The 27,246-nt window shown below is 45.8% G+C and overlaps 2 protein-coding genes and 1 pseudogene across 3 annotated transcripts in view; 2 read left to right on the top strand and 1 right to left on the bottom strand.

Moving 5' to 3' along the window:
* LOC311362303 (cocaine- and amphetamine-regulated transcript protein pseudogene) overlaps positions 1-759 on the top strand; it is a 1,647-nt pseudogene extending 888 nt beyond the window's left edge. Inside the window, exons 2-3 of the transcript in view lie at positions 1-62; positions 652-759. The exon at positions 1-62 is cut by the window's left edge and continues 19 nt beyond it. The product of the transcript in view is annotated as a cocaine- and amphetamine-regulated transcript protein pseudogene (transcript). The remainder of the gene's footprint in view (positions 63-651) is intronic.
* A 515-nt stretch (positions 760-1,274) lies between these two features.
* Positions 1,275-11,227, top strand: LOC311362153 (microtubule-associated protein 1S-like; the record flags this gene model as incomplete). The annotated part of the gene is made up of 10 exons (XM_084481967.1): positions 1,275-1,410; positions 2,535-2,630; positions 4,148-4,230; positions 4,604-4,741; positions 5,560-6,070; positions 6,441-6,527; positions 6,824-9,261; positions 9,600-9,753; positions 10,264-10,484; positions 11,072-11,227. The coding sequence occupies 10 exons, from the start codon at positions 1,275-1,277 to the stop codon at positions 11,225-11,227; spliced, it is 4,020 nt and encodes a 1,339-aa protein (XP_084338093.1).
* A 2,634-nt stretch (positions 11,228-13,861) lies between these two features.
* LOC311362096 (interferon-induced protein 44-like) lies at positions 13,862-25,470 on the bottom strand. The gene is made up of 8 exons (XM_084481904.1): positions 25,404-25,470; positions 17,943-18,431; positions 16,182-16,233; positions 15,740-15,935; positions 15,377-15,529; positions 14,693-14,858; positions 14,514-14,614; positions 13,862-14,163 (listed from the first exon to the last, which is right to left on the bottom strand). The coding sequence occupies exons 2-8, from the start codon at positions 18,424-18,426 to the stop codon at positions 13,960-13,962; spliced, it is 1,356 nt and encodes a 451-aa protein (XP_084338030.1). The 5' UTR covers positions 18,427-18,431; positions 25,404-25,470; the 3' UTR covers positions 13,862-13,959.
* Between the last annotated feature and the right edge of the window lie 1,776 nt (positions 25,471-27,246).

Consider the following 27,246-nt stretch of genomic DNA (forward strand, 5'->3'; position numbering starts at 1 on the left):
TTCTGCAGAAACTCCGCAACAAAGAGATGCCTTCAGAGAAGAAGCTGGGCTGGCTCCCTTCGGTAAGATTAAGTAGGCCTATTACAATATGATGATATTACATACAGTAATATGTATAGTAATAGATTAGGTTATTATGGTAATATGTTGTCATTCGATGAGAAATTGTCCCGTATATTTTTTCTCCAACATTTCGTTCAGTGCATTTTAAGTCCAGAGAGCATTTAAATAGAAAACATGGTTTAGCTCTCATTATAGAATTTAGTTTTTGCTTGGAGCACAAATAATCTCACAATCTCTAACTAAGGTCAATGTTCACAGGCAGCTTTAACTAAGCATAAACTAAACGATAAATAGGGCGATGGGATGATTTTTGGTGGGAGTCATGTTCTTCCCGATTTTTGCCACTACTCGACCACACGTTTATTATAATCTGTGTTTAGGGTCATATCAATAAAAATCCCCAGTTGGCAGAAAAGCGGAGAGCTACTTGTGGAGAGCATTAATTTGTTCTGTGTGCCCAAGGGCTCACTGATTTATGGCATGGCTTCTGAAAAGTTCCTAAATGCGATCATCAGAACTACTTAAAAGCAATCAATGATCATTAATATATAGGCTACTTCATGTCGTATTTCTTTTACTTTGTTCCAGTGTGCCGCCGGGGAGCCATGCGCCGTGCGTAAAGGTGCTCGCATTGGCACGATGTGCGGGTGCCCGCGGGGGACCGCCTGCAACTTCTACGTGCTCAAGTGTTTGTAAAATAAATGAAATTAAAAAAAACACTCGGAATCGTCTGAAAAACTACGAATTTCTATGAAATAGTTTGCCTTTAAGTGCTACATGTGTTGGTGTTTATTTTGGAGGATAATAAAAAAAAAAAGTGCGCAGTGTGTAATAACGTGATTAATAAACGTTATGATCCTTTTTTTTCTAAACTTGTGCCTGGGAATAATTGTTTGAATGCCGAGATAGGACCATTTTTTTAAAATCATAGTTAATATGGCACATCTGTCACATTGACCATTAATGTATTCAAATAACGTGGACGTTACATTTGAAAACATTTAACAAAATAATCAACCAATAGACCATTATTACATATAGGCTCAGTGATGCCACTTATAACACTAGGGGTAAAACTGAACGGTCTAAACAAGAACCACAACTGGCCAACTATCCCTGAGGTGCGCCAACGCCTCATAATCATAACTATAACTATAACAACACCACACTGTGCTCCTCAATGACATCATAACTCAGCACCACTTTCCAATATGGCGTCTAGCCGGCTGCCGGAGAGGGCTGTACCGGAGGAGCCTTTCTGCGCACACAAATACTCTCTGCTGATCATCACCGGGCCGATTAGTCACCCGGACCAAGCCGGACTCATCCACAGAGAGATTGAACGAGGTAAGGCTCGGGAGTCGAACACCTAGTGAGGAGGTTATTCGCAGAATGATGGCGTTGCTAGAATACCGATCTGGGATCAGTGAATCGTCTACCCACTCCGTTCACATACACGACGGGGAGAGATGGTAAACTGACTTCACGCCGATGTTTATGCAGCAATCCACCCAGAGACAAGGCTGCGTCAACAAGCGATGCTCCAGTAACGGCAACATCAGCCGCTCCTCCGGGAAGACTATGGTGACGAACACCAGCCTATAGCCTCGACGTCGTGTAGTTTTTGCCTCTCAGATAATTTTTGTTATTATTCTTATCATATTCAGGTACGTGGTTTTGCTGTGTGGAATATTTCAGCGAATATGAGCAGTCAGCACAATTCCCACTGCATGCCATCAACAAATGTCCCTTGAAAACACATCTGTTTATTTGAGCCTGTGTTGGAAAATGTACACAATGAAAATGCACACTGCATATTTACACTCAGAGTGCGCATTTCTCAACCTCACTGAAAGGGGCTTCATATGAGCTGTGTGTTTGTGTATGTATGTGCGCATGCACAAGTGTTCGTCTCTGTCTGTGCATACATAGGTGATTGTGTGTGTGTTTTCATATTTAATGTTTCTGTGTGTGTGTGTGTGTGTGTGTGTGTGTGTGTGTGTGGGTGTGTGTGTGTGTGTGTGTGCATACATATGTGTTTGTGTGTGTGCGTGCGTTTGCACATACATTCAAGTTCAAGTTCAAGTTATTTTATTTGTGAAATGCACAACATAACAGGCAAGCAGTCATAGCTGGCAATGACATTTTTGTGTCCCAAGCTCTCCTTAAGAATGCAAAAAAATAAAAATTATATATATATATATATATAGTATAAGATAATAGTAACAAGGGTTTGTGTGTGTGTGTGTGTGTGTGTGTGTGTGTGTGTGTGTGTGTGTGTGTATGTGTGTGTGTGTGTGTGTGTGTGTGTGTGTGTGTGTGTGTGTGAGACACGTGTGTGTGTGTGTGTGTGTGTGTGTGTGTGTGTGTGTGTGTGTGTGTGTGAGTGTGACCTCTCCTCTAAAATGCAGAGAGGTCACACTCACCTGAGATTCACACCCAGGTGAACTTTGCCTGCTCTCTGCTCCCAGGAGTCCGGTCGTGGGACGTGAACCTGAGGTCGTGTAACCTGAGCCTCTACCTCCAGGAGTTCCTCACGCACCACATCGTGTCCCTGAAGGGCCCAGGTACGTGGTGCTGGGGGGCCAGGGGGGTGGGGCTGGGGGGGCAGGGAGGTGGTGCTGAGAGCCAGGGAGGTGGTGCTGGGGGCCAGGGACCAGGAGGTGGTGCTGGGGGCCAGGGGGGTGGGGCTGGGGGGGCAGGCAGGTGGTGCTGGGGGCCAGGGGGGTGGCGCTGGGGGGGGCAGGCAGGCAGGTGGTGGGACTGGTGGTGTAGGGTATGTGGTGGTGCTGGTGGTGCGGGTGGTGTAGGGCAGGCTGGGTCGGACACAAACAGAAACCAAAGATTGGATGCAGAAGAAGCCCATCCCCATGGTAACCTGCGCGGCATGTTCTCCATCGTCTAGGGAGGAAGGAAGGAAGGAAGGAAGGAAGGAAAGGAGGTGGGTATTTAGAGGATTGTTAAAAATGGGCGGCCCCTCTCTCACACACAGTAACAATAGACAATACTTTCTTTCAGTGTGTGTGTGTGTGTGTGTGTGTGTATGTGTGTGTGTGTGTGTGTGTGTGTGTGTCACAGCATGTACAAATAAATGTGAAGGCACAATATGATACCACAACATTATAACCAGCAGCTGGTTTATATACAGCAAATTATAATGAAGTGACATATTGGATTTGAAGAGAGAGGTCGGTCTATGTTTAGAGGCCAACGTACGCTATAAGCTGTTCAGTTGTTCGGGTGTACACTTTGATCCAAAAAGAGTCAACATATTTAATGAAAGGTGAAGGGGGAAGAATCCCATCTCTGCTACCGTCCGCTTCATCCAGACAGTGACCAAACACTGGGGAGTCACTTTGCCCTCACTTCCTTTTATGGGCTTTCCTGTTTGGGTTTTTCCGTCGTGTCAGAAAAGGAAAGGCAGGAAGGCGTTTGGCTGACTGCTGCCCAGCGGCACTGAGGAACGACCTGCCGAGACGCTAATCCTGTCCCGGTCGGGACGGACAGCTGGGGCTCACTGGCTCAGAGCAGTCAGTCCTCCTCCTACGCTCCTCCTCATCAGAGAGGACGCATTCCAACACAGCTGCTCAGTCACTCCTCCTCCTCCTCCTCAGAGGGGCCGCGTGCCAACACAGCTGCTCAGTCACTCCTCCTCCTCCTCCTCAGAGGGGCCGCGTGCCAACACAGCTGCTCAGTCACTCCTCGTCCTCCATGCCTCCTCCTCAGAGGGGCCGCGTTCCAACACACCTGCTCAGTCACTCCTCCTCCTCCATGCCTCCTCCTCAGAGGGGCTGCGTTCCAACACAGCTGCTCAGTAACTCCTCGTCCTCCATGCCTCCTCCTCAGAGAGGCCGCGTTCCAACACAGCTACTGGTTCTCTTCTGGTTTCAACTATTTAATCCTACTAGAACTATCCAGCCACTTTCGTGAGACTAATGAGTGAATTCTGATACATTAAAAGAGCAGGTGGGGGTTGGAGCCTCTTGCTCAAAGATGCCTGCCAGTGTTCTTCAACTATTCTCTCTCTCTCTCTCTCTCTCTCTCTCTCTCTCTCTCTCTCCCTCCCCTCTCTCTCTCTCTGCAGGTCACAGGTGTCTGCGCCACAGCACCAGTGTGTTGGACACCCAGGTGCTGATCAGCCCCGCCCAGGAGCAGGTGCACTCAGAGGTGAGGGGGGTAGGATCGCTTTGAGCCCCCATTAAAAGGACAGTACAGTGTGATGATAATCGTCACTAAGGTGCCGCTGTCACTGCAGCCTTCCCCTGTTCTAACCCTGACATCACCTAAAGGGGTTGGGGAGTAACAGAGACGGGTCTAAAATAGTGAGTCTCTAATTGGCTAAGTGACCGCAAGGCTCATGTCACATGAATACAGAATTCAGTTTGGAAATCATATTATGTTGTGAAGCATTTCTCTCTCTCTCTCTGCACAGATGTCACATGAATACAGAATTCAGTTTGGAAATCATATTATGTTATGAAGCATCTCTCTCTCTCTCTCTCTCTCTCTCTCTCTCTCTCTCTCTCTCTCTCTCTCTCAGGTATGCAGCCTGCTAGACAGTGATTCTGCCCACAAGCTGCTGGTGGTGGCCGGGCAGAGTGTAGAGGAGAGTGGGGATCTGCTGTTACACAGGGGCCTCTTCTCCTCCCAGCATCTGAGGAGCATCCTCACAGAGCAGGTCAGCGTCTCATCCTACCACACACACACACACACACACACGTTGGTTATAGTTTGGTTAAACTGTTTGGGAGTCTTTTGGGGAAACAGGACACCTCAATCTAAATGCGTTCGCGATGCCATCTGAGTGGGGAAACGGGACGCAAAATAAATGTCATGGTTTCCAAAGATTCTAGAAGGTTTCCCAATCCAATATGGCTGCTTGGGGGTCGAGGTCTATAGAAAACCGAACATTGAACACATGTAAAGCATCTCAGGTTATGAATGTAGCCCTATGACTCCACCAATGCAATGGCATGGTGCTCATAACATGTTTTTTGTGACACATGGACACATTTAAACTGGATTTCCAACTCCATCCTATGCTCAGTACAGAACACTCTGTACTGTACACACTGTACTGATGCACTAGTAAACTCTGTACTGATGTACTAGTAAACGTGCAAGGACGCTTTTCTCTGCTTTAGAATGTTTCAATTTTTTTAGAATGTGAAGAACTGGAGGTCATTTGAAGAAATGTGGCACAACAAAGACTCTTCCTAAGCCCTGTGTGTGTGTGTGTGTGTGTGCGCCTGTGTGTGTGTGTGTGTGTGTATGCGCCTGTGCGTGTTTGCACATGCGCCTACGTGTGCCTGTGTGTGTGTCTGCCTGTGTGTGCATGTGGGTGGTGTGTGTGTGAGCGCGTGTCTATGTGTGAGCGTGTGTCTATGTGTGGGTGTGTGTATGCATGTGCACCTGTGTCCGCATCCACGCACGTGTGTGCGTGCGTGGATGCGTACCGATGCGTGCCTCTGTGCATGTGTGTAATTCCCACCCCAGCTCACCGACAAAGGAAGCCCTTCCTTTCGGAGGCGTTCCTCCAGGTACTCCCTGACCCTCAGCTGTCCCAACGTGGGCTCTTGGAGGGACACCTTCTCGGGCAGCCAGCCGCCGGGCCACCCCATCCTCCTTATCAACCCCCCGGAGGTGCTGCCCGCGATGGAGGCCCTGGGGGAGTTCACGTCCCTGGTGTCGGGCTCCCTGCACCCCTCGTCCCCCTTCGAGGTGCTGCCCCCTCCCGGCACGGTGGGCTTCCTGAAGCTGTCGCGGCCCTGCTGCTACGTGTTCCCGGCCGGCCGCGGCGACTGCGCCTTCTTCGCGGTCAACGGCTTCACCATGCTGCTGGACGGGGGCTCGGACGCCCGGGCCTGCTTCTGGAAGCTGGTGAGACACCTGGACCGCGTGGACGCCCTGCTGCTCAGCCACATCAGCGCCTGCAGCCTGGCCGGGGTCAACACCTTCCTGGAGAGGAAGGTGGCGGAGATGGAGCTGGGCGGGCCGGACGGCAAAGGTGAGGGTGGTGGTGGGGACACTGGTGGTGGTGGAGGTGGTGGGGACACTGGTGGTGTTGGTGGTGGTTGTGGTGGTGATGATGGTGATGGTGATGGAGGTGATGGTGGTGGTGATGCGGGTTGTGGTGGTGGTGGTGGTGGTGATGATAGTGGTGATGGTGGTGGTGGTGTTAACGGTCATAGAGGTGGTGGCTGTGGTGGTGGTGTTGGTGGTTTTGGGGATGGTGGTAGTGGTGTTGATGGAGGTGGGGTTGATGGAGCTGGTGGTGTATGTGCTGGGGATGGAGGTGGTGATGATGATGATGAAGATGTGGATTCCTTGAACCCTCCCCTGCGTTCACATGGTCCCCCTGGGCTCTGTGTTGGTAGATGACCTGACGAAGAGGCTGATCTCCCCAGAGCTGGGCGTGGTGTTCTTCAACGCCCCATGCAGCCTTCACACGGACCAGCAGCCATGTAAGTCTTCATCGTCTTCATCGTCGTCGTCAACTGACTGATGTCAAACATACGGCCATCCATAATTCAAGCGCACCAACAGACCAAAAATGTCAGCCAAGAAGTGATCAATTGTTCCGCAAATGTAATTCATAGTATTCAATAATCGACAGTATATAAATAGTAGTATAGTGTCTTTTTAATTTACTGATTTTAATTGCACTGTTAGAAGAAATCAATGGTAAAAATGTCACTCAATAATAATAATAAGTAATAACAAGAACAACAACAAAAAGCTTGTATTGTTTCCCCACTAGGTGTAGACAGTGTGCTGAAAAGTGCAGATCAGGCGACTTTGACCATAAGGTTGCTCAAGAAACTAGAAATAGTTCCGCAGCCGATGTTCCGACCAGCAGGGGTCCCCATCGAGCCCATGACTCTGTTCCAGAAGATGGGCGTGGGCCAGCTGGAGCTCTACATCCTCCACCCGGGAAAAGCCAGCCAGGAGTACCAGGCGCTCATGCAGAGCTTGCCCGACCGAACCAACCCTTCCTCCCAGACCCGAGCTCTCCCCATCCCTGCCCTCACCTCTGTGTGCGCCCTACTGGTGTGGCACCCGGCCTGTCCCCAGGAGAAGGTGGTCAGGGTGCTCTTCCCTGGCGCCACCCCACAAGGGAAGCTCCTGGAAGGGCTGGAGAAGCTCAGGGGCCTGGCCTTCCTCCAGAAGCCCACCGTGACCACCGGGGACCTGGAGGTGCAGAAGGAACACACCCAGGCCAAGAGGACGGCCAGCCAGGACAGCGTAAAGGAGGTGGTGCCTAGGGTGGGTAAGGAGGAGACGAAGGAAGGCCTGGCTAAAGAGAAAGTGAAAGTGACGAACGGTAGTGCCGTGAAGGAGGAGGAGAAGAAGAAGGGGCCGGAAAAAAATAAAGTCAGAAACGGAAACATCAAGCCGAAATCAGCACCCACCGAGAAGAATGTGGTGAAGAAAGGAGGGGGCAGGGATGTTAAAAAAGAGGCGGGGAAGAAAGAGGACAGCGGTCCTAAGAGAAGGGAACAAGTAAAGAAGGAGGTCCCACCCTCCAAGCCAAAGAACGAGAATAAAACAAAACCCCAAAAGGAAGCGAAAAAAGACACTAAAACGGTCGGGAAGAAGCCAAACAAACCGTCCGGAAAAGAGATAAAGACAGGTTCCAATTTAGTGGCCAAGAAAGCCAGTGTGAATAATGAACTCCGGAAGGCCGAGTCAGCTTCTTCCAACACGGGGGAATTGTCCCGAGACCTCAACGCAGAGGGCCCTGCTGAGGAGACCCAGAGGGACAACCCCTCAGACCAGAACCACTCTGGATCCAGAAGGTCCACCCCTGAAGACATCACAGAGGACATTCTCAGGCTTCGGGGGGAAAGTGTGCGAGAGGTGACCGTCAGTGAAGTAGGACATGACTCTGAGATAATAGGAGGTCAAAGTGGTGATAGTGAGGCCAAGGTGCTGGTTCTGGATCAAGACCAAGCTGTAGCCCCCCTGACGGGGACGGACCCCGCTGAGGCTACGACCGAGAAGCCGGCCAAGGCTATCAGAGTCGAAGGCTTCCCCGCCCCTTTAAACATGTGCTCACAGAGCGACCAGACAGACCTGACCCCGACGGAGTACACCCTGCTGGACGGGGCCCTGAAGAGCAGCCCTCCCTCCAGGTCCTCCGTGGACAACCCGGCGACGGCCAGCCCGGACGAGGCCACGGTGGGGCAGACCTCCTCGGAGTCCCGGCCCAACAGTGCGGGCCACACTCCCTACTGTCTGTCCCCCGACGACGTGTGGTGCAACAGGGACAAGCTGAGCCGACTCCAGGCCCAGATGGGTCGCTCGGACGACCCGACGGACGCCCTTCAGCCGACGGCGCCGCCGGTCTCCGCCGCCGTCGACGGTCAGCAGGGTGAGGGCCAAGCCACGTTCAACCCGAGGGAGAAGAACTTGACCTCTCTCTCGCTGGGAACCTTCAAAGAATCGGGGGCCCCCGATCCGTCGACCTCCGTCACCACCACCACCACCACGCACTCCATGCCGGCCGAGGCCATCTCCCCGCAGTCGACCGAGGTGGACGAGTCCCTGTCCATGTCCTATGAGAAGGGCTCCATCGCGGTCAGCCAGCGAGACGGGGACGACAGTCTTCACCACTCCGTGTCCAACGGCAGCCACTGCGTGGACGGCGATTTTAGGGTGGGAATGTCTTTACCACTGAAGAAGCCACCCCGGTCTCTGGGCCAGGGTTTGGAGATGGGAAGGCCCCCAGGTCCTGGCAACCTCCATTTTGAGTCGGAGGCTCATGATGTGGACCTGTGTCTGGTTTCGCCGTGCGAGTTCAAACACTTCAAACCGACGGATCCGGCATCGGCAGCCGGTGACCGGCATGAGGGGAACGCCGTGGTGGGCCCCCAGCACCATGGCAACAACAACAGCCAGCGGGACATGTCGCTCAGCGAATCAAACGCCCCCCACTGCACCGAAGACTGTCCCTCGACCACGGCGGACGGGGGTCTGGATTCAGACGAGGACGAGTCGTGCAGCGAGCCCACCAGCTCCCTCCACGATCCCCACCCCCACCAGAGCCTCCCCCCTGACCCCCCGCCGGCGCCTTTGAGGGACGGACCCCCGCCGCCCCCTCAGCCAGACTCCTGCATGCCGGTTCCTCAGTCGGACCCCGAGGTACACGGCAGGGGGTCCAAAGCTGCCGGAACAAGAGGGAAAAAATACACAGGGGTGAGCGAATTTTACTGTCAAAAATACTTTATTGGTGCTCATTTTGTTTGCACCAAGAAGATTTGCGATGCTAAACTATGTTGAAAAACGTGTACTGAGACTCAGCTCTTTGTGATTACACCTCCACCCCTTTCTTACTGCTTTGTCCGTAGAGATAAATCCCATGTGAATGAAAGGGTGTGGCGTGTTACCTGTGGCACAAAGCGTCACTTTACTGTAAAGATGAACAAGCCGCCATCCGAAAAACTGAAAAGAAAACGTAGACATTTTCAGTACTGCGGAAGCAAGGGAAGACACTTCAGTGGTCCACAACACGTGTGTATCCCCTTCCTCCCCAGGTATCGGAGGCCTCCCACCGGGCCGGACTGACAGGAGGGTCAGCCCAGGGAGGGAAGAGCAGGGGGGCGGGGGGTCTCGGCAGTGGGCTGATGAGAGGATCCACGCGTACCTCTGGAACTAAGACCGCACCGGCCAAAGCTTCAGCCAGCCCTGGTAAGATGTCATCCTTCAATCGTCCAGCCGTCCTTTTCCCTCTCCTCCTGGTTTGGGTCCCGGCGAGCGCCCAGGTGTCCCGGGGACTCGGTCCAGCTTGGTTTCCTCTTAAACCAGGATGTGCTTAAATCTCTTACCTAGTCACTCATTTATTGTTAAGGCTTAGTTATGGTTCCATGTCGACACAAACAGTTTACGGATCTATTAAGTCCTTGCGGACCCTCCTTGCGTCCACCGCAAGGGCCTGACGTGCGCCTCCCAAAAAGTGTAACCTTACGTCGAGGCGGCAAGGGCTGTGATTGGTCCGCTAACGTAAACCCGACGCAGAACCAAAACAGGTTCACGACTGAGTGGTCATTGGGTCGCGTCAACGTGGAACCATAACGAAGCCTTCACTCCTTTTACTCTTTACTTATTTATCACAAGCTTAAGGTCAACGTTCACAGGTTGATGCCTCTGCAGTAGTCACAGCCACATGTCTGCGCGTGGAACCTTCTTTCCCCCCGACAGAACCAGGGCAGCCCGGCTGTGAGGGGCCGCTCAGTGTGCACGTGGACCTGGCCTACCTCCCCTCCGGAGCCTCCTCCGCCACGGTCGACGTGGACTTCTTCAGACGCGTGCGCTCCTCCTGTTACATCATCAGCGGGGACGGGCCGGAGAGGGAGGAGCTGATGAGGCAGACACTGGACGCGCTGTTGGACGGCAAGGCGACCTGGAGTGAGGCCGCGCAGGTAAGAGGCGCATCCAACCCAATCAAACGGGACCTTTAAAGAAATTCAGATTTGAGTTATTCCCGAACCAGAAAGTGTAACTATCGAAGTGTGTTGAAAGTAGCTGTGACTTGTTAGCAGTGTGATCAATTGTAAAGAACAGCTTCAAGGTTCATAAAAAGACAAACTAAAGCTGCTTCACACACAGGGAATGCTTTATTATGACTTTCGTAATCCAACAGTTGGATGCTCATTGGCTGCTGGGAGTACTGGCACCGTTTCCCTGACAACCGTCTAGCGTCATAGTCCTCCCAGTACAGTACGCCTCCATGAACTGGTTTCGCCCTAACCCTAACCACAAACCACAGCGTTTAATATTCACTATTGTTGGATTTCTAGTAAAAAAGAAAGCCTCACCATGTTGTATTTGAAATGCCCAGGCCACTACAAGACAAACAATTCTTCTCAGTGATAATAGTGTGATACGAGTTCAGAGGTGAACAAAATGTGTGGTGTGCTGTTTGAGAGGTATCCGTTCTGGTGCGGAAAAACACTGGTTCTGGGACACAGTAACACACCCTTCCTCATCCTGTGTCCCCCCTCCCGAGGTGACGGTGATCCCCACGTTCGAGTCGGCAGCCATGCAGGCCTGGTACCAGCAGACGGTGGAGAGGCAGAAGGAGCTGGACGTGGTGGTGCTCGGCTCCAACAGCACCGTGGCCATGCAGGACGAGACCTTCCCCGCCTGCAAGATCGAGTTCTGAAGGGAGGGAGAGAGGGAGAGAGGGGGAGGGGGGGGGGAGGAGGAGAGAGAGAGAGAGAGAGAGAGAGAGAGAGAGAGAGAGAGAGAGAGAGAGAGAGAGAGAGAGAGAGAGAGAGAGAGAGAATCAAATCCTTTTGACGAAGTGTGAGAGGTGTCAAACACAATCTAGTGTGTCACTAATTATTCAGAGAGAGAGAGAGAGAGATTCATGGCCTTTCATGTGATCAATCTTTCAAAGAGACATCTTAGGGCGTGGAGTTACAGCATGTCAAATCTTGACCTATGACCCTGTGGTGATCAGGAGAGGAGAATATCCCAAGGTGGCTATAAGCATGTGAATAGGTTCAAACTGTACAGTGAAGATATAAACATAGTCCTAATCCCAACAGAATGTAACATCTAAACGATGACACATAGGGTCACTTTACTCAATACTTTTAGAGGCATCTGCACTCCTTTATCGTGATAACATCCAAATCCTTTATTTTGTGTAAAGGTTAATTTATTAATTTTCAGCTCCATTAAGATGCACTAAAACAAACTTAAATGAACTGTTAAGTAACTTACATCAGAAGTAGTTTAGTACATATATATATAGATTTAAAAAATACTCTATTCCGGCTTGAGTACCAGCCCATGATTTTCCCCATAAATATAAGTGATAGAATACCAATCATTGATCAGTATTCGTCATGGAATTAGAAAATCCTGCTTGCACGACTTTGCTGTAGAACGGAAAGGCCGAAATCTACTGGAACTCAATCACAACTTATTTTGAATTGTAATTATGGACGGGCTCATAACACTATGAAACAGAAATTATAATCGTTGATCTTACATTGAACAGAATCATCTGTTGTGTCACATTTGATTGCAGTTGTGTAGATATGTCTGTTATCTTTGGTTCAGAACAGATGATGTACTGAACGTTGTGTGTTTACGGAGTTTGTTTTGTGAAAAACAGTGTATGAATCAATGCTTTAAATCTTAATGTATGGCACTATATGTGTGTATCCAGTATCACTATATGGCCTTTGAAAGGGATAGCTTTCACTGGTGGCCAAAGCACTCGACAAAAGACAGAGGAATCCTCCCCTGTCACCTCTTCAGACAACATATCAACAAATCTTGATCAAGCAACATGACCTTTAGAAGAATCAGTGAAAAGAAAAAATATCTATGATGAAACCAACACATCCTGACCTGTTCCAAAAAGTCTAAAAGTAGGTGTCTCGCTTTGATGTACAATTAAAATGAATACATAACTAAATCAATTGTCAAATATAAATGATTACTTACAGTGAGACTGCCAGTGTGTAGGCTTTTTTTTTTATTTTCATAGTTGTTCAACCACTTATTTCTAATGCCAACCATGAACTAGAACTAGAAGTTTCTCTTCCTCAGAAGTGAAACAGGAAGGCCTACCATTGTGTCTTGCATGTTTTATCTTGTTCCACAAGGCCAGTCTGAGTGCACGTTGTTGGGAGACACCAGGCTAGTTGTGGAACTGATTGGCATTTCAGTCTGTACGCCTCTGACAAGGTGAATTTGTGTGAAGAGATTAAAGATTGTGTCACCATCTGTTTCTGAGCTGTGTTTGTATATTCCCATATTCATTGAACATCTCACACGCAGTGATATTATATCAATGGTATTGATTGATTTGTTAGTTAAATAAAAGATAATGAATAATAGCTACATATAATGTATTGAATGACTTACTTGTGTGTTACGCATGCCAACATTTACGCACGTATCGGCGTGTCTACATATTAAAACCAAAGTGTAAAATCTCTCTTCACAAGTTGACAAAGCCCTTAAAAGTTTACAAATAATTGATTGAGTGTGGGGAAATCTGGGGTTTTGATCAACCTTCCCCATTTCGGGAACTTTCTTTACAAAATTTTCATCGGTTTTGGTTTCATTATCTTCACTGATCCGAGGAAGAAGGCAGACGCAACAAGTTTAAACCTGGAGAAAAATCTTAAAGCTATACTATTTTTTTTTACTATTTTACTATTTACTATTACTTTACTATTCAGGTAGGCTTATTCTTGGGATAAAATGATGGCAAATATCTACGATGATGAATAATATAATAGCCTACGAAAGAAGGCTAGTTGGTTGGTTAGAAGATGGTTATTTGATACTTTGCATTTAGTTGTGTACAATGTTATATTTATTTTTTACATTAATTGCTCACTACCTCAAGTTCTATTTTTATACTGGTTTTATATATAATCTTGTGATACAATGTTCAATATATATATATTATATATACATTCAGAGTTCCTCTTTATTCATGAATACTAACCCCAGACTGACTATTCAGCTTTTGCTTTGCTCATTTGTTTTATGCTTGGAATGTAATGTAGGCCTGATTCTGGATCAATTTCTATAACTTTTAAGCAAGCAAGCAAACAAAAACTGGAGCTATTGGTTAAGAATTGGCAGACATTTTGAGATTAGATTCCAACAAATCAACTCAATAAACTTTATTAATGTGTTCAATAGTAGATCAGAACAAAACGCATGAATGAATTAGAAGGGGCCACATAGCCCTATCTATTTGACTGTAATCTAACCTAACCTAATCTGATCTGATTAATTTACAATTTGCTTATGGAAACTGATTAAACAACATAATTTTCTTAGATTATTTACCAACATCTATTCAAACAAAGATATATATATATATGCATGACCAAATGCATTTTTTTTTTTTCTGAAGACTTAATTTCTGTTTGTGGTCATCTCTTGCTCAATATCACTCTCCGGCAGGTTCTCGAAGAAGCTGTCGGCGTAGTGGAGCATCTGCTGCACAGCGTTGAGCAGCAGCAGGTCTGTGCCCAGCTCCAGCTCCAGCTCCTCGCTGTAGTTCTTCACCGGCAGCACGCAGCACAGAGGGATGCCCAGGGCCGTGCTGACCTGCTGGGCCTGAACAGCTCAGGGGGAGAGCGCCGACAAGAAAAAAAAAAGCAATTAGTTAATTTATTGTACTTATAGAAACTTTTACTTTAATTATTTTTTTGTATAAAATGTATACAATACAAACAAAGCATAAAATAATGTGTACATCTGAATACACGCTTGGGGTGTGATGATATGAGATAGTAGCAGTTCCAATAGCGTCCTCTGGGTGGTCATTATGTGACCACCGTGTTCCTCTGGTGAAACGCATTTCTAAACAGACTACTCTGCCGTATTTCTATATCTAATAAAATTGTTTCAATCGGCTTCATTAAAAAGATAGACGGATGTGGAACACCTTCAGAGGCCAACAGTACCTTCTTGTAGATGTATTCACTGTGGTAAACGTTGGATAACCTCTCCTTTACAAGTGGACAAGCTTCATCCACTTTGGTCATGAGCAGAAGCTGGGGAATGTCTACAGGGGGAATCAAACAGATTGGATTAGAGAGAGGGACAGTGACGGTCCAACAGATTAGAAGTAAGTCTAGCTCACTCATCAGGTTGGTCTTCTTGCGGATGGCGGCCATCTTCTCGATGATCTCATCGCAGAGCAGTTGGCACGTGTCAAACACGTAAGCCACGCAGTGAATCTGCTCCCCCAAGGTAGACGTCTTCCTGTAGCAGGGGGCGTCCTCTTGTAGGGGTGTGCCGGAACTAAACTACAAGATGTAAAAATCAAACGTTGTGTTAAAGTACGCCAATTAGCCCATTTATGATTGGAAAATGTCGCTACAACTAACAACGCTGTGCCTCTGTGTTCCTACACATCATCTCAGCTCCATCTGCCCAGAAAATCAATGTCTGCATTTAAGTTATTAGTTTACGATTAATAACCCTGCCCATCAATATTTAAAATGACCTTCAGATAAAGGATCAATCTTCCCCACCCCATATAAATGCACTTTATTTATTTAGCCAGTTTTCCAACACATTCCCTAATTTATATACTTTATGCATACACCGGCTGCAGTGTCAGCCAAGGACAGCTCTTACGGAGCAGTTAGGGTTTGGTGTCTGTTTGCTCAGGGACATCTTGACACTCTGCTAGAAGGAACCGGGACTTGAACCAGCAACCTTTTGTCACACATAGCCTAGGCATTTCAAGTTCCAAAGTCGAAAGCACTGATGTAACGTGCAGTCATAGCGGGGAAGTTCTTATGGTCTCAGTGTAATGAACCTGATAGCGGTCTGCTATGCGGCCCTTGTAGATGTTGTAAAGGTCGTCCACGTCCAGCCCAGCGTCTGGTTGGCTCTCCAGACCCATGGTGTCACACAGAACCAGGGGCAGCCTCTTCCCCCCTCTCCCTGCCCTGATAGGGAAGCTGCGGAACTGTGGAGCGATAAGAAACACATTGAAGGGAGCAACTTTCCCTTCTTTATATTTGTTATGTCGATATTCTTTGAAGGGAGCAACAACCCTTCTTTATATTTGTTATGTAGTTATTCTTTAAGCCTTTTAATTTCACATGAAAAGATTCCTGACCGCTGAATGCTGACGCCCGCCCCCTGCCCCCAGGTAATCCCCCTCTCTGGTTCTGACCTGCGTGGTCACACTCCTGCCACACACTCCGCTGATGGCCTGAGAGGTCATGTGACCTCGGAACACAGAGTTGATGGAGTTGAAGAAGCTGGACTTCCCTGCGCCCACCGGCCCCACCAGCAGCACGCGGGCCTGGGTCACACTCCTGAGCTCAGGCTTGTAGTCCTGGATCTTCATCATCAGCTCCTGTTTCTTCCTGCAGAAAGGCACAAAAGAGAAAGATTAAGTAGAAGAAATAACAATCATTAAAATTTAAATAATGAAAATAAATAATGAAAACCATAGATACATTTAAATGAACGACAAAAAGATGGCACCACATAAAAGCAAGTCAAAAGGTTACTGATGCATCTGGACAACAATTTTATCAAGAAGGTTGCCAACATGAATAATAATAATTTCATGAAATGATGACACGATTAATGTGATTATTTGTACATACGTAGTAGTCCAGTCAGTAGCCCTCCATGGTTTGGCCAAGAAGCCACCAAAATCTAGAGGAATAAATTTGATTCTTTATGCAACATCTAGTATATCAACAGATGATCATGGTCTCTGATCTGTTCTATAACATGAAATATGACAAGATATGACTGTATTAGCCTGTTCTATATCATGAAATGTGATAAGATATAGGTACTGTGTTAAAGGGTGAAGAAAGCACAGGAGAGCAAGACAAAATAAAAAGTACTTGAATTATGAAGTATTTTGAATTATAGAGAGATATTCTCAATATTAAGAGTTATAAAATCCCTCATAAGTGGAATTAACTCATTTCTGACAAATCAGGCAATCTCTTCCCTGATTGGTTCAGGGATCTTGCCTGTTAATCACAGGTATGTGACTGTAACAATTCTCAATAGAGTGCAACAGCTCTTCTGGAAGTAAATGTCCCATTGATTTTCTCCATTGACTTTTCAAAAAAATCGTTATATAAAGAGTTTTACACCTGGAACCAAGCCAATCATCTGTCAGGTTAGTCGTGACCATAATTTTGAAAACGGAAGAAAAGCCAAAAAGACTGTACATTATTTTATGAATGTAGTAAAATAACTACTCATCCCATTTAGCGTGTTTCTTGCATCTTATAACCTTTGTCATTATTATATTGTTTATATTGTTGATAAAAATTGTCTCATATATTGTGTGTGTGTGTGTGTATGTGTGCGTATGTATGTATGTATGTATGTATGTGTGTATGTGTGTGAGTGAGTGTGTGTGTGTATGGGTTTTATATAGTGTATATAGTGTTGTCAGTGACATGGTACGTTCCTTTGTTCCTGATTGCAATCACCTCTTGCACGTCCATCAATGCCGGTTCTACAGTTTCCCAAAGAATTTTAATACATGTGAATTCAGTCTTGTATTCCAGTTATGTATTCATTCAACGTTATGTATTCCTAGCTTTTATACAACCCAAATTACTAACTAGCACTGCTAGTGCTATATCATATATCCTATATCAACATATTTTTCAACATGTAGAGCTAATTTCCTCTACAGCTCTAACAACAACTCTCTAACCCTCCATTAATGTAAGGGAAATCCTGGTTGCTGTGGTAAGTGATCAAGTTCAGTGGCAGCATTTATCAACGACTTGACTTTCGTGGGTGCATTAAACGTATGCATGGTAATAGCGAGCGTCACCAATCAAAGACGTGTTAAAGTTAAGGATGTGGGTAGTGTAGTAGTAGTAGGTGGTTTAAATGACATTGCGAATAAAACGTGTTTTTCTAAAAATTAAAGTTAACTTCTTATGGCTTCTACAGGAGCACATACCATCATTTCACAATATAACGGCTCGTTGTAAGTAAACCTTGGATGGTTACCACAGTGTGGCTTTTAACCAAAACCTTTACGGAGAAAATGAATGGGATTTTTACTTCCGGAACCACACTGCTCTATGGCGCAGAAATGTAGCGGGAGAGGGTTTCTTTGTCTTTCTTTGTTGTACATATTTTTCTAAGTGTTCTGCTCTCTCTTTTGACAACCCTCAAATGTTAACTACAGAAACTTTAAGGTTTAAGTAATATTTTGTATCAGCAGGAATTCAGGCCTGATTGTACCCCAATCTATCTATATACGTGTCGTGTGTGTAACTGATTAGCCGCTAACTGTTACTATTCTTATAGCTTCTCTGCAGTCCGTCCAGTTGCGTTGGTTCAGTTTATAGACACTGGGGAGAAGCAGGCAGACAGCTCACCTTCCACTCTGTACACCTCGAACTCTGTGAGGGCCAGGTCGTTTCCGTGCATGTCCACCGGATTGAAGGTGTAGCCAGTCCCGGGGCTCGACACCACGGCGGCTGTGTTTTGTTGCAGGAACTTCAGTGCCCCGAAGTCTGGCCCCGCTGCCCCGTTGATGAAGCCGTACTGGCCGTTGTCACTGGCCACTCGCCGCGGTGCGTTCTCCTTGTCATTGCCGAGGCTGTACAGGAAGGCCTCGCCGTCGCTGACCAGAACCCCACTCCCGCTGTAGTCTTGCGCGGTGTACGCTCCGAACACGTAGCCAGACCTGTTGTAGGCGGCCAGCAACGTGGGCCCCTGCCTGTCACAGCGTTGGTGGAAGCTGACGGCTGTGTAGCTGTGGACGCTGGCTTTGTACAGCAGGTGGAGACGGACCCGGCCGAACAGAGACAACAGCTTCTTCTCCTGGTCCCTGGACAGGCTGGACTTCACCACGGACATGATGTCTGGAGGGATGGTGGGGACAGACAAAAGTCATTTATTTGGAATGACCAATACTACAACACCATAGCATCCAAATATTAATAAAGAGCCTATTATGTCTCACACAACAACACAAACACTGTGCAAGTATCCACAACCAAGTGAATCAGTAGAGATAAATATATAGTTATAGTTATATTATGTAGAGACACCTTCTCCATATATGCAGACTGCCTATGATTGCTGACACAGAGCAGTATTTGGCTATTTGCTTAGAGTTCTTCTTATTGAGTCCAGCAATTTGCAATCCTCTAACACAGAGTCTATGAACGTGTCTAAGGCTACCATAAATGAGTCCAATTAGTTTTGTGCTATAACCACCTACTGTCAAAGCATGTATTAATGGCTGGTAGTTTAACATTTTTTCAGAGAAACACAGGTCCATATTATATACATGTCGAAGCAACAACCCACTTCCAAAATCACAGGAGGAGTATTTGGAGAGTCTCTAAGAACACTTTCAAGTGAGTTATCATTTAAATGTATGAACCAGTTAAGTTGTATTTTTTTGATTGTATGTATTGTTCTTAGTCCATATACTTGCGTAGTTCATTCGCTGTAATGTCAACAATGCGATCGTGACGGGCAATGTAAAGTCCTTTAAATGCGGGGCATCCGTTCAATATGTGCGCTGTTGTTGATTCCAATTGTTTATTGTTATGTAATAAGCTGAATGGTTCATGACGGTTTGGAAACCATAGAGAAAGGTTATATGGAGTGGGGAGTGCTTGCAGTCTAGCTTTGATAACAAATTTTAGAATGCCTGTGTTAACAGAAGGATTATGGAGCGCCGAATGTGAAACTGCTGGGTCCGCACACTGTAGGTATGCGAGTTTACCTAATACCCTGGAGTCGCAGGTCCACCCAGTAATTGCGCTGTTGTGAGTGAAGGTGTTTCATTTCATACCTGTATGTCCGGCTGTCCGGCTTTTTGCTGGAATCGTCATGATGTAGAGTGATGCACACACACACACACACACACACACACACACACACACACACACACACACACACACACTTTTGGCCAGTGGCGGACTCAGGGGGGGGGGGGGGGGGGACGGACAGGGGGCAATCGCCCCCCCTCGTGCCTCCATGTTTGAAAAAGCGTGCTAAAGTGCCCTCAAGAGTGGTGAAAATGGGAGGGCACTTAGTGGGAGTGCCCTCCCACTAAGTGCCCTTAGTGGGGGAAAATGGGAGGGCACTCTAGAGGGCACTTAAGCAACACCTTTTCAAGGCACCAGACAGGCAGAAGGGCACTAGAAGGGCACTCATTAAGGCACGTTATCAAATTTTCTTGTTCTAGAGGCAGTGTTGCCACAGTTACCTTGAAAAAGTAATCTGATTACTGATTACTGACTACTCCTTTAAAAAGTAACTTAGTTACTATACTGATTACTTGGTTTTTAAAGTTTTAAGTTAGATTACAAGTTACTTTATTAGTTACATTTAGCAGCTGCCGACAGCACCCCCTGCTGCCTCAAAATAAAAATGACAACCGGTTTTGCCTACTCACTTTAGTGCATTTTAAACAGTAACGTCAACCATGTATCTCCTGACACAATAGGCATCTAATGGCATTCAGCTGTGTTTGAGGGGGGGGGGGGGGTAGCGGGATTGCAATCTGCCGGAGTTGACGCGCCAGTACCTCGCGTTAACGCTGGAATGCGATAAACCGGCGGGCCAATTGCATTACATTAATTAGGGACATTACATTATAACAGGGTCCGCGGGCGGAATTGTTGACGGGGGGGTTGTACGGGATTACGGGCTGCTGGAGTTGAGGCGCCAGGGTTACCGCGCCGAGACGCCAACTAACCTTAATATTGCCATCTTTAGCTGACACAAACTCAAAATAGTGCCTGTATTTCCAGCTGGAAAACGCGCATCTCTCTCCTCCCTCCATTGTTGATTACGTTTGTGTCGCAGTATAGCCTACTACACGTGAGTTGACGTCCTCAGCGGAAACGTGATTTGTCGTGTAGGCCTACGTCACCGCGAGACACAAGAAGAAACAAATATATATTTTTACTAAGGAAAATGACAAAAATAGTAATGCACAGTGACTTGGATAAGTAACTTTAATCTGATTACTGGTTTGGAAATAGTAACGCGTTACTGTGCGTTCACACCAAAAGACACAATTTTCGCCTGTTCGCGCGAAGCTGCGTATGTTGTCGCGCGACTCAGCGAAATCTGTGCTGTGCTTAATGTGTGCACAGAAACGTGTCGCGGGGCGAATTTTGTCACAGAGCGTTTTGCCCGCCAACAGTCATTCATGCCAATTCAGTCTCATCAACCATGGCTGAGATGTGTGTCTGTACCTGTTGTGGAAGAGGGAGAGACGTCGGAATGCCCATCGTTTATGGGTTATTAATATAATCCGGAGACGCACACCGCTTTGTGCCGTGATATTATATATATCGTATATATTATATATAGAGCTCCGGGAGTCGCAAACGACAACAATCACTTTCTCCTCCTCAAGCTGTGGTTCACTGCGGAGTGCAGGGAACGGTTGGTCCATGGCGATGTATTAACAGGGGGACACATGCATATTATGAACACAAGTTGACAACGATAATGTATACAATACTGGTAACAAACGATGTTTGTTAATATCAGCCGCATATCATTAAATAGACCCACAGTCGCGGCCGGTTCCGAACGGTTAGCCCAGCCGGCTGAACGGTGATTGGCTGTTTTACGTTACTTCACCCAGGGAGTGAACTGATTGGCTGTTACGTGACGTCACCCAGGGAGTGAACGCTGATTGGCTGTTTTACGTTACTTCACCCACGTTACCCACAGGGAGTGAACGCTGATTGGCTGTCTCACCGCGAGTGCCGCGAAAGAAGTTGAAATATTTCAACTTCTGCGAAATCTGTCGCTCATTCGCGCGACAAAATCCACGTGAACGCGCCCGCCCGTCTTGGGGAAAACTGTCGCCCCGTCAATCAAATCTTGTCGCGGGTCCCGGCGACAAAAATTTTCGCCCGATACGCGTCTCTACGTTCACTTAACATTGAAACGTGTCGCAGGGCGAAGTGCGGTGTGAACACACAGTTAGACTACTCTTTACTGAAAAAAAGTAGTCAGATTAGAGTAACTGTGTGTTCACACCGCACTTTGTCCCATTTCGCCTATTCACGCGAATAGGCGAATGTTGCCGCGCGACAAATCATAATCTGTCGCTGTGCATTTTTGTGTGCATTCGCGGGGCGAATTTTTTTTTTGCCTGACAACGGTCATTCATGCCATTCTCATCAACCATGGCCGAGATGTGTGTCTGTACCTGTTGTGGAAGAGGGAGAGCCAGTCGTTTATGGGTTAATAATATAATCCGGAGGCGCACACCGCTTTGTGCCGTGATATTATATATATCGTATATATTATATGATATAGATATTTATATATTATATGTAGATATAGAGCGGGAGTCGCAAACAGCAACAATCACTTTCTCCTCCAAGCTGCGGTTCACTGAACGGTTGAACGGTGATTGGCTGTTTTACGTTACTTCACCCAGGGAGTGAACTGATTGGCTGTTACGTGACGTCACCCAGGGAGTGAACGCTGATTGGCTGTTTTACGTTACTTCACCCACGTTACCCACAGGGAGTGAACGCTGATTGGCTGTTTCAACGCGAATGCCGCGAAGAAGTTGAAATATTTTAACTTTATTCGCGGGGCGAATTATTCGCGGCGCGAATCCACGTGAACGCGCTCGCCGTTCACAAGGAAAAATTTCGCGCTGTCAATCAAATCTTGTCGCGCGTATCGGCGAAAAAAAAATTCGCCCGATTCGCGTCTCCACGTTCACTTAACATTGAAACGTGTCGCGGGGCGAAGTGCGGTGTGAACACACCTTAACGCGTTACTAAGTAGCGCGTTAGTGGCATCACTGTCTAGAGGGCACATCATCATAATTTGTTGTGTGAAGGGGCAACCTAGAGGGCACCCAATCATTTTTTGCACGTGTAAAGTGCAGCCAATAAGTTATTGGCTGTTATTGGCTGGTGGTGAAAACGAGAGGAAGAAAAAAATATTGAGTACCCTCTAGGGTGCCCCTTCATACAATCAATTATGATGATGTGCCCTCTAGAGCAAGAGTTTAAAGTTCTGACTTTAATCTCAGAATTCTGAGTGTTCTGTCCTCGGTATGTCTATCGTATACCCTGACGGCCAGCTAAACTCTCTTCCAAACACCAGGTTATTTCTCACTTCCACAGGTTTATTGGATGCAAGGGAAAAGCACTTGCATCTGCAAACTGCAAAGAATAATGGATATCATGAATAAAGCTTGAATAAAACTAATTTCCAAGCCACTATAACATGTTGCATTTGTATTTATCTAAAATGTAAATAAACAATCATATTTACATGTAAACAACATTCATTTTGGTCATTGGAACAATATTACTGTCGTCAAAATGACACATGTGTGACTTAACATGCCGTTCGTATGGCCGTAGTACATCTAGACTATCTTTAGAAGATACCTTAAAAAACGATAGATAATGCGCGGCCGCCGTCGCGACGGTGGGGCCGCGCGATCCCAACAAGCATGCCGCTCCGTGATTGGCCGGCCCAAACGGCCCACGAGAGGCCAAACGGCCCACGAGAAGCCGCGGCCCTTCTGGCATATGCCCAAATGCCAGACCGTCCAGTCCGTCACTGGACAGAGGTCAAAAGTTAATGGAATGGAGATGGAAATCGATTTAATACATTTAAGTAATTTTGAAATATTCCACCAGACGGTTATTTAATTGATTCACGCTTCCGGGTGCGTGGACGGGGTATGTTGAATGTGCCAAAACAAACTAGACAAGGTGCGCATCAATGTAAAGCTGACCGCATAGACGCTATTGGTATGTACATGATTACACTTATATATATTTGATTATTTTTGAATTGTTGGGAGATAAAAGGTGGAAATGTGATGGAAAGAAACATAGATATTGATATTGCATGTAATAGAAATAATAGAATAATAGATATTGCATGAAAATGCTGATCATTTTGACTATGTTAATACTGTATATTTACTTTCTCTTTTCTTCCTATTTGTTTTATTGAAAGGTTTTCAACCTTGCAACCTGATGACAACCTGCTGAAAACATCAAGCAAACTTCCAACAAACATTCTTGCTACATTCAAACCTACTGGGATGAGGCTAACCACAGCCGTGTAAATACTAGCTCTACTTGTTCGGTTACGGACTAACCTACTGGGTTGGGGCTAACCAGGGGCTAACCAGGTGCGTGTTGATGCTAGCTCTACCTGTTCAGCTAGCCAGGATTCCATCAAACCAAATGGCCATGACCACTGGTTTCTACCAAACAATTCTGAGTAAAGGCCTACATGAATGGTTATCTATAGTTTCAGTTCTGCTGCAGAACTTGTGAACTGTGTAAGTCGCCTCTGAACAATAACAGTGTACGTTATGGTTGTATACCCTTCTCCTCTCTGAAACATGGGAAACATGCGAGTTAACATCCAGACATACATCGCTCCTGCCTAACGTTCGTTAAGCTTTCCAAACCCTTTATTATCTAGCAACATCTACATCTCTATTAACCATCTATCAACATCTACATATCTATACATCTCTATTAACGACCTATTAGCATCTGTAGCTCTATTAATGACCTATTAGCCACTATATCTATTAACGATCTTTTAACACAGAATTATTGCACCTAGAGAATAAGAAAAGTCCTAGATGCAGGAAGCTCTAGAAAGTTGAGTTGAGGAGACCAGACAACCCACATCCTGTTGAAGAGAACACATGCACAGGCCAGCCATCTTGTGGTTAAAGGTAGGTGTTGCACTGTGGATGTTTTGCTGTATTTCATGGCTTTCATAGGCTTTACAGTGGAAGGTGTGATGATATACTAATGATGCACATTCTCAGTTCACGTTGGCCCCTCAAAGCACGTCACTGTGTTACACAAGACCTTAACCAATAAAAGATACGGTTCACATTTTTACAGGGCGAGGGTCAAGTATAGTAACCATGCAACACCAGGTCAGTGTTAGCGCTCTAAATATCAGAACAACAAAAACATCCTATATTGAATCCATTAATCATACAGCTCTAGTGGTTTGAGTTTCGATGCTTGAGAGAAACATCTGCTGGATGTGATGAGGATCCGAACACCCCTTGCTGCCCTTCTGTATACACCTGTGCCCATGAACCATTTCCTACGAGACTGATCACTTCCCGTCCGCTGTGTCACCTCCCAGCAGTGGGAACATCTAGCAAACTTCCAACAAACATTCTTGGAAAACTTGGAAAATAAACAAAATAAGTTGTCAAAGGAAACGAGTTGTACACTGCGTCCTATGTTGTCCTCTAGGCCATTTTCGGTTCAGGCAGAAAACCCTGGAGAACCTGACAATTAGATACCCAAGACTCTTTTCAAATGGCAATGAAGCTAATTAACCCATACACGGCTCTTGATGTTAATAATGTATATTATTGTAAATTATTATATATCATGCAATATATTGTGAGTGGGATAAATCAAAGGCCATTTTAAAAGTATTTTTTAATGATTTCGTAAATCCAAAATTTGAATGTCTAGCTATTTACACGTAGCCTAATACAAATAGAATAGGCCCCTTTGTAAAAAAACATTGTTATCGCCTTATTAGTTAGGCTACTGTGATTGTTTCCCCCCTCGTGTACACAATTAAATGCAACTAAGTATCAAATAAACACTAGAAAATACATTTCCTGCAGACAATACGGTGTGTGCTGGTCGGGTTAGGGTTAGACAATAAAAGTGGAAGTGAATGTAATTGGTTGCCCATCGTGTACCCAACTAAATGCAAAGTATCAAATAACCTAAATAATCTATTGTAGGCTATTGTTTTTTCATCATCGTATATTTATCGTAATTTTATCTCAACAAAAATCACAATAGGCCTACCTGAAATTGATGTGGTTGCTCTAAGTTTATTCTCCAAGGTTAGACTAGTTGCGTCTGCTGTTTTCCTTCTCGGATCAGTGAATAGTAAAATGCGATGTTCTCCAACTGCTGAACGAATAGGGTGGAGGATCAAAGTTCTGCTTTCTGCCTCAATGTGGGTGCGGCCCACGTCGATTGGTGCATTGTTGAAACTTGTTTCAGCCTTGAACCAGTCATCTACCACTACTCTGCTCCTCCTTCCCGGTGTTCTGCCAATTTATGCTAGGCCTACCTATCAGATGTTGCTACCTAGTGGTTCTGCGCATGCACATGACGACGCTATTGAGTATTAGTGTGTAGGCTTTTATGGTTGATATCTTTTCATAGTTGTTCAACCACTTATTTCTAATGCCAACCATGAACTAGAACTAGAAGTAGCCTACTTAATTAATTAATTAAGTTAATTAATTAAGTGTGTATACACACTTAATAACACTTCAATTTCATGTAATAAATAAAAATAGATAATAATTCATGTTGGGTTAAAAGGTTAAAAGCGCACGGAACTAACGTTTTGTTCCTAGTTTCCCTACGTCATTAGTGTTGGTATAATTGATGTAAAAGGCATGACCAAGCATGTGAACGGCGCTCGTTAAGTGCAGCGATACCATAAGTTCGCCTCTGAAGTTAAAGCAGACGGCCAAGATACAAGGACAGTAAAGCACTATAAGGTATTTTATTTCACCATTTTAATGCACTTTTATTTCCTGTATTATGCATGTCATATTTCTGTGTTTTATTTTGTGCTTATGTAAATAGCCTACTGTATCATTTCCTGATGTGGCGTTTTGTATTATGTTTATTTGTGATAGTTTTCACGGCGTAAAGGCTGAAAGGCGTAAAGACGTAAAGGAATAAAGCAACGTGCCATTAAAGAACGCCCGTTTCGAAGAAGCCAACCTGTGTCTGTGTGTTGTGACGAGAGCTACAGTGAAAACTCGGACTGCTCCTCACGGGTAGGAGAGACGAGAAGACAGCGCGTACCGACGCAACGAGAACCCAGCATTCAGATAAGGAAAGCCCATGACGCACTGTCGGCATAGCGACTGCATGCAGCGGTGATTAGAATGTGTTAGAAGCGCAACCTTTCAAATCAAGGCAATAAGTGCCTCCTCCACTTCCTTCAAGTTTAAGTGGTGTGAAAAGTGGTAAAATAGTTGCAACAAAGAACTCAGATCTATTAACCCTGTATTATACTGTACTTAGCCTACATGTTTTATGGATGCATATTTGCTGGTGTTAATTGTTGTTACACGTGACGAAGTTTAAAGAGTGCCTATTTAAAAAAAAAAAGAAATCTCATTCAAGGGTTAAATTGTTAAAAGTATTTCTAAGCTTTTTGCAACTAAGGTTTATTGTGGATAATTTGTGATAAGTAATTTCAACTTGCTTACTTTGTTTTGAAAATCAAAGTTAACTTGAGATAATATAATTTGAGTGTTTAAAAGGTTTTCTTGGTGTGATATTCAAGTCTATATTTGAAGGAAAATATATAGGCTTCTCACATAGCCTTCACACATTTGTCAAGAAATTCATAATTATTCACTTTTTTGGCTACTCACATTAAAGCTAATATTCAACACATGTCCAAGCCATTCAAGTCACCTCAAAATGTCTGAGGCAAGCACTGAAACCTGCATTAAAGATCCTAAGGCACCTGTTCCCGAAACTACAGACGATGAATATGCAGACCAAGTAGAAGCGTTACGTAGAAGTGAAAGACGCCGAACCCTCACAGAAAAGGGAAAAGAACTTCAATAAGAAGGGCTGAAGAGTGTAAAAACGTTGATACAGAATCACCTAT

Source organism: Micromesistius poutassou (assembly GCF_964030765.1).
Source record: "Micromesistius poutassou genome assembly, chromosome: 17".
NCBI lineage: Eukaryota > Metazoa > Chordata > Actinopteri > Gadiformes > Gadidae > Micromesistius > Micromesistius poutassou.

Coding starts and splice junctions, on each gene's coding strand:
- LOC311362096 (XM_084481904.1), bottom strand. CDS start 18,426: ATGTCCGTGGTGAAGTCCAGCCTGTCCAGGGACCAGGAGAAGAAGCTG. Junction 15,936..16,181: donor GCTACTGACTGGACTACTAC/GTATGTACAAAT, acceptor GCCTTTCTGCAG/GAAGAAACAGGAGCTGATGA. Junction 15,530..15,739: donor GCAGGAGTGTGACCACGCAG/GTCAGAACCAGA, acceptor ATCGCTCCACAG/TTCCGCAGCTTCCCTATCAG.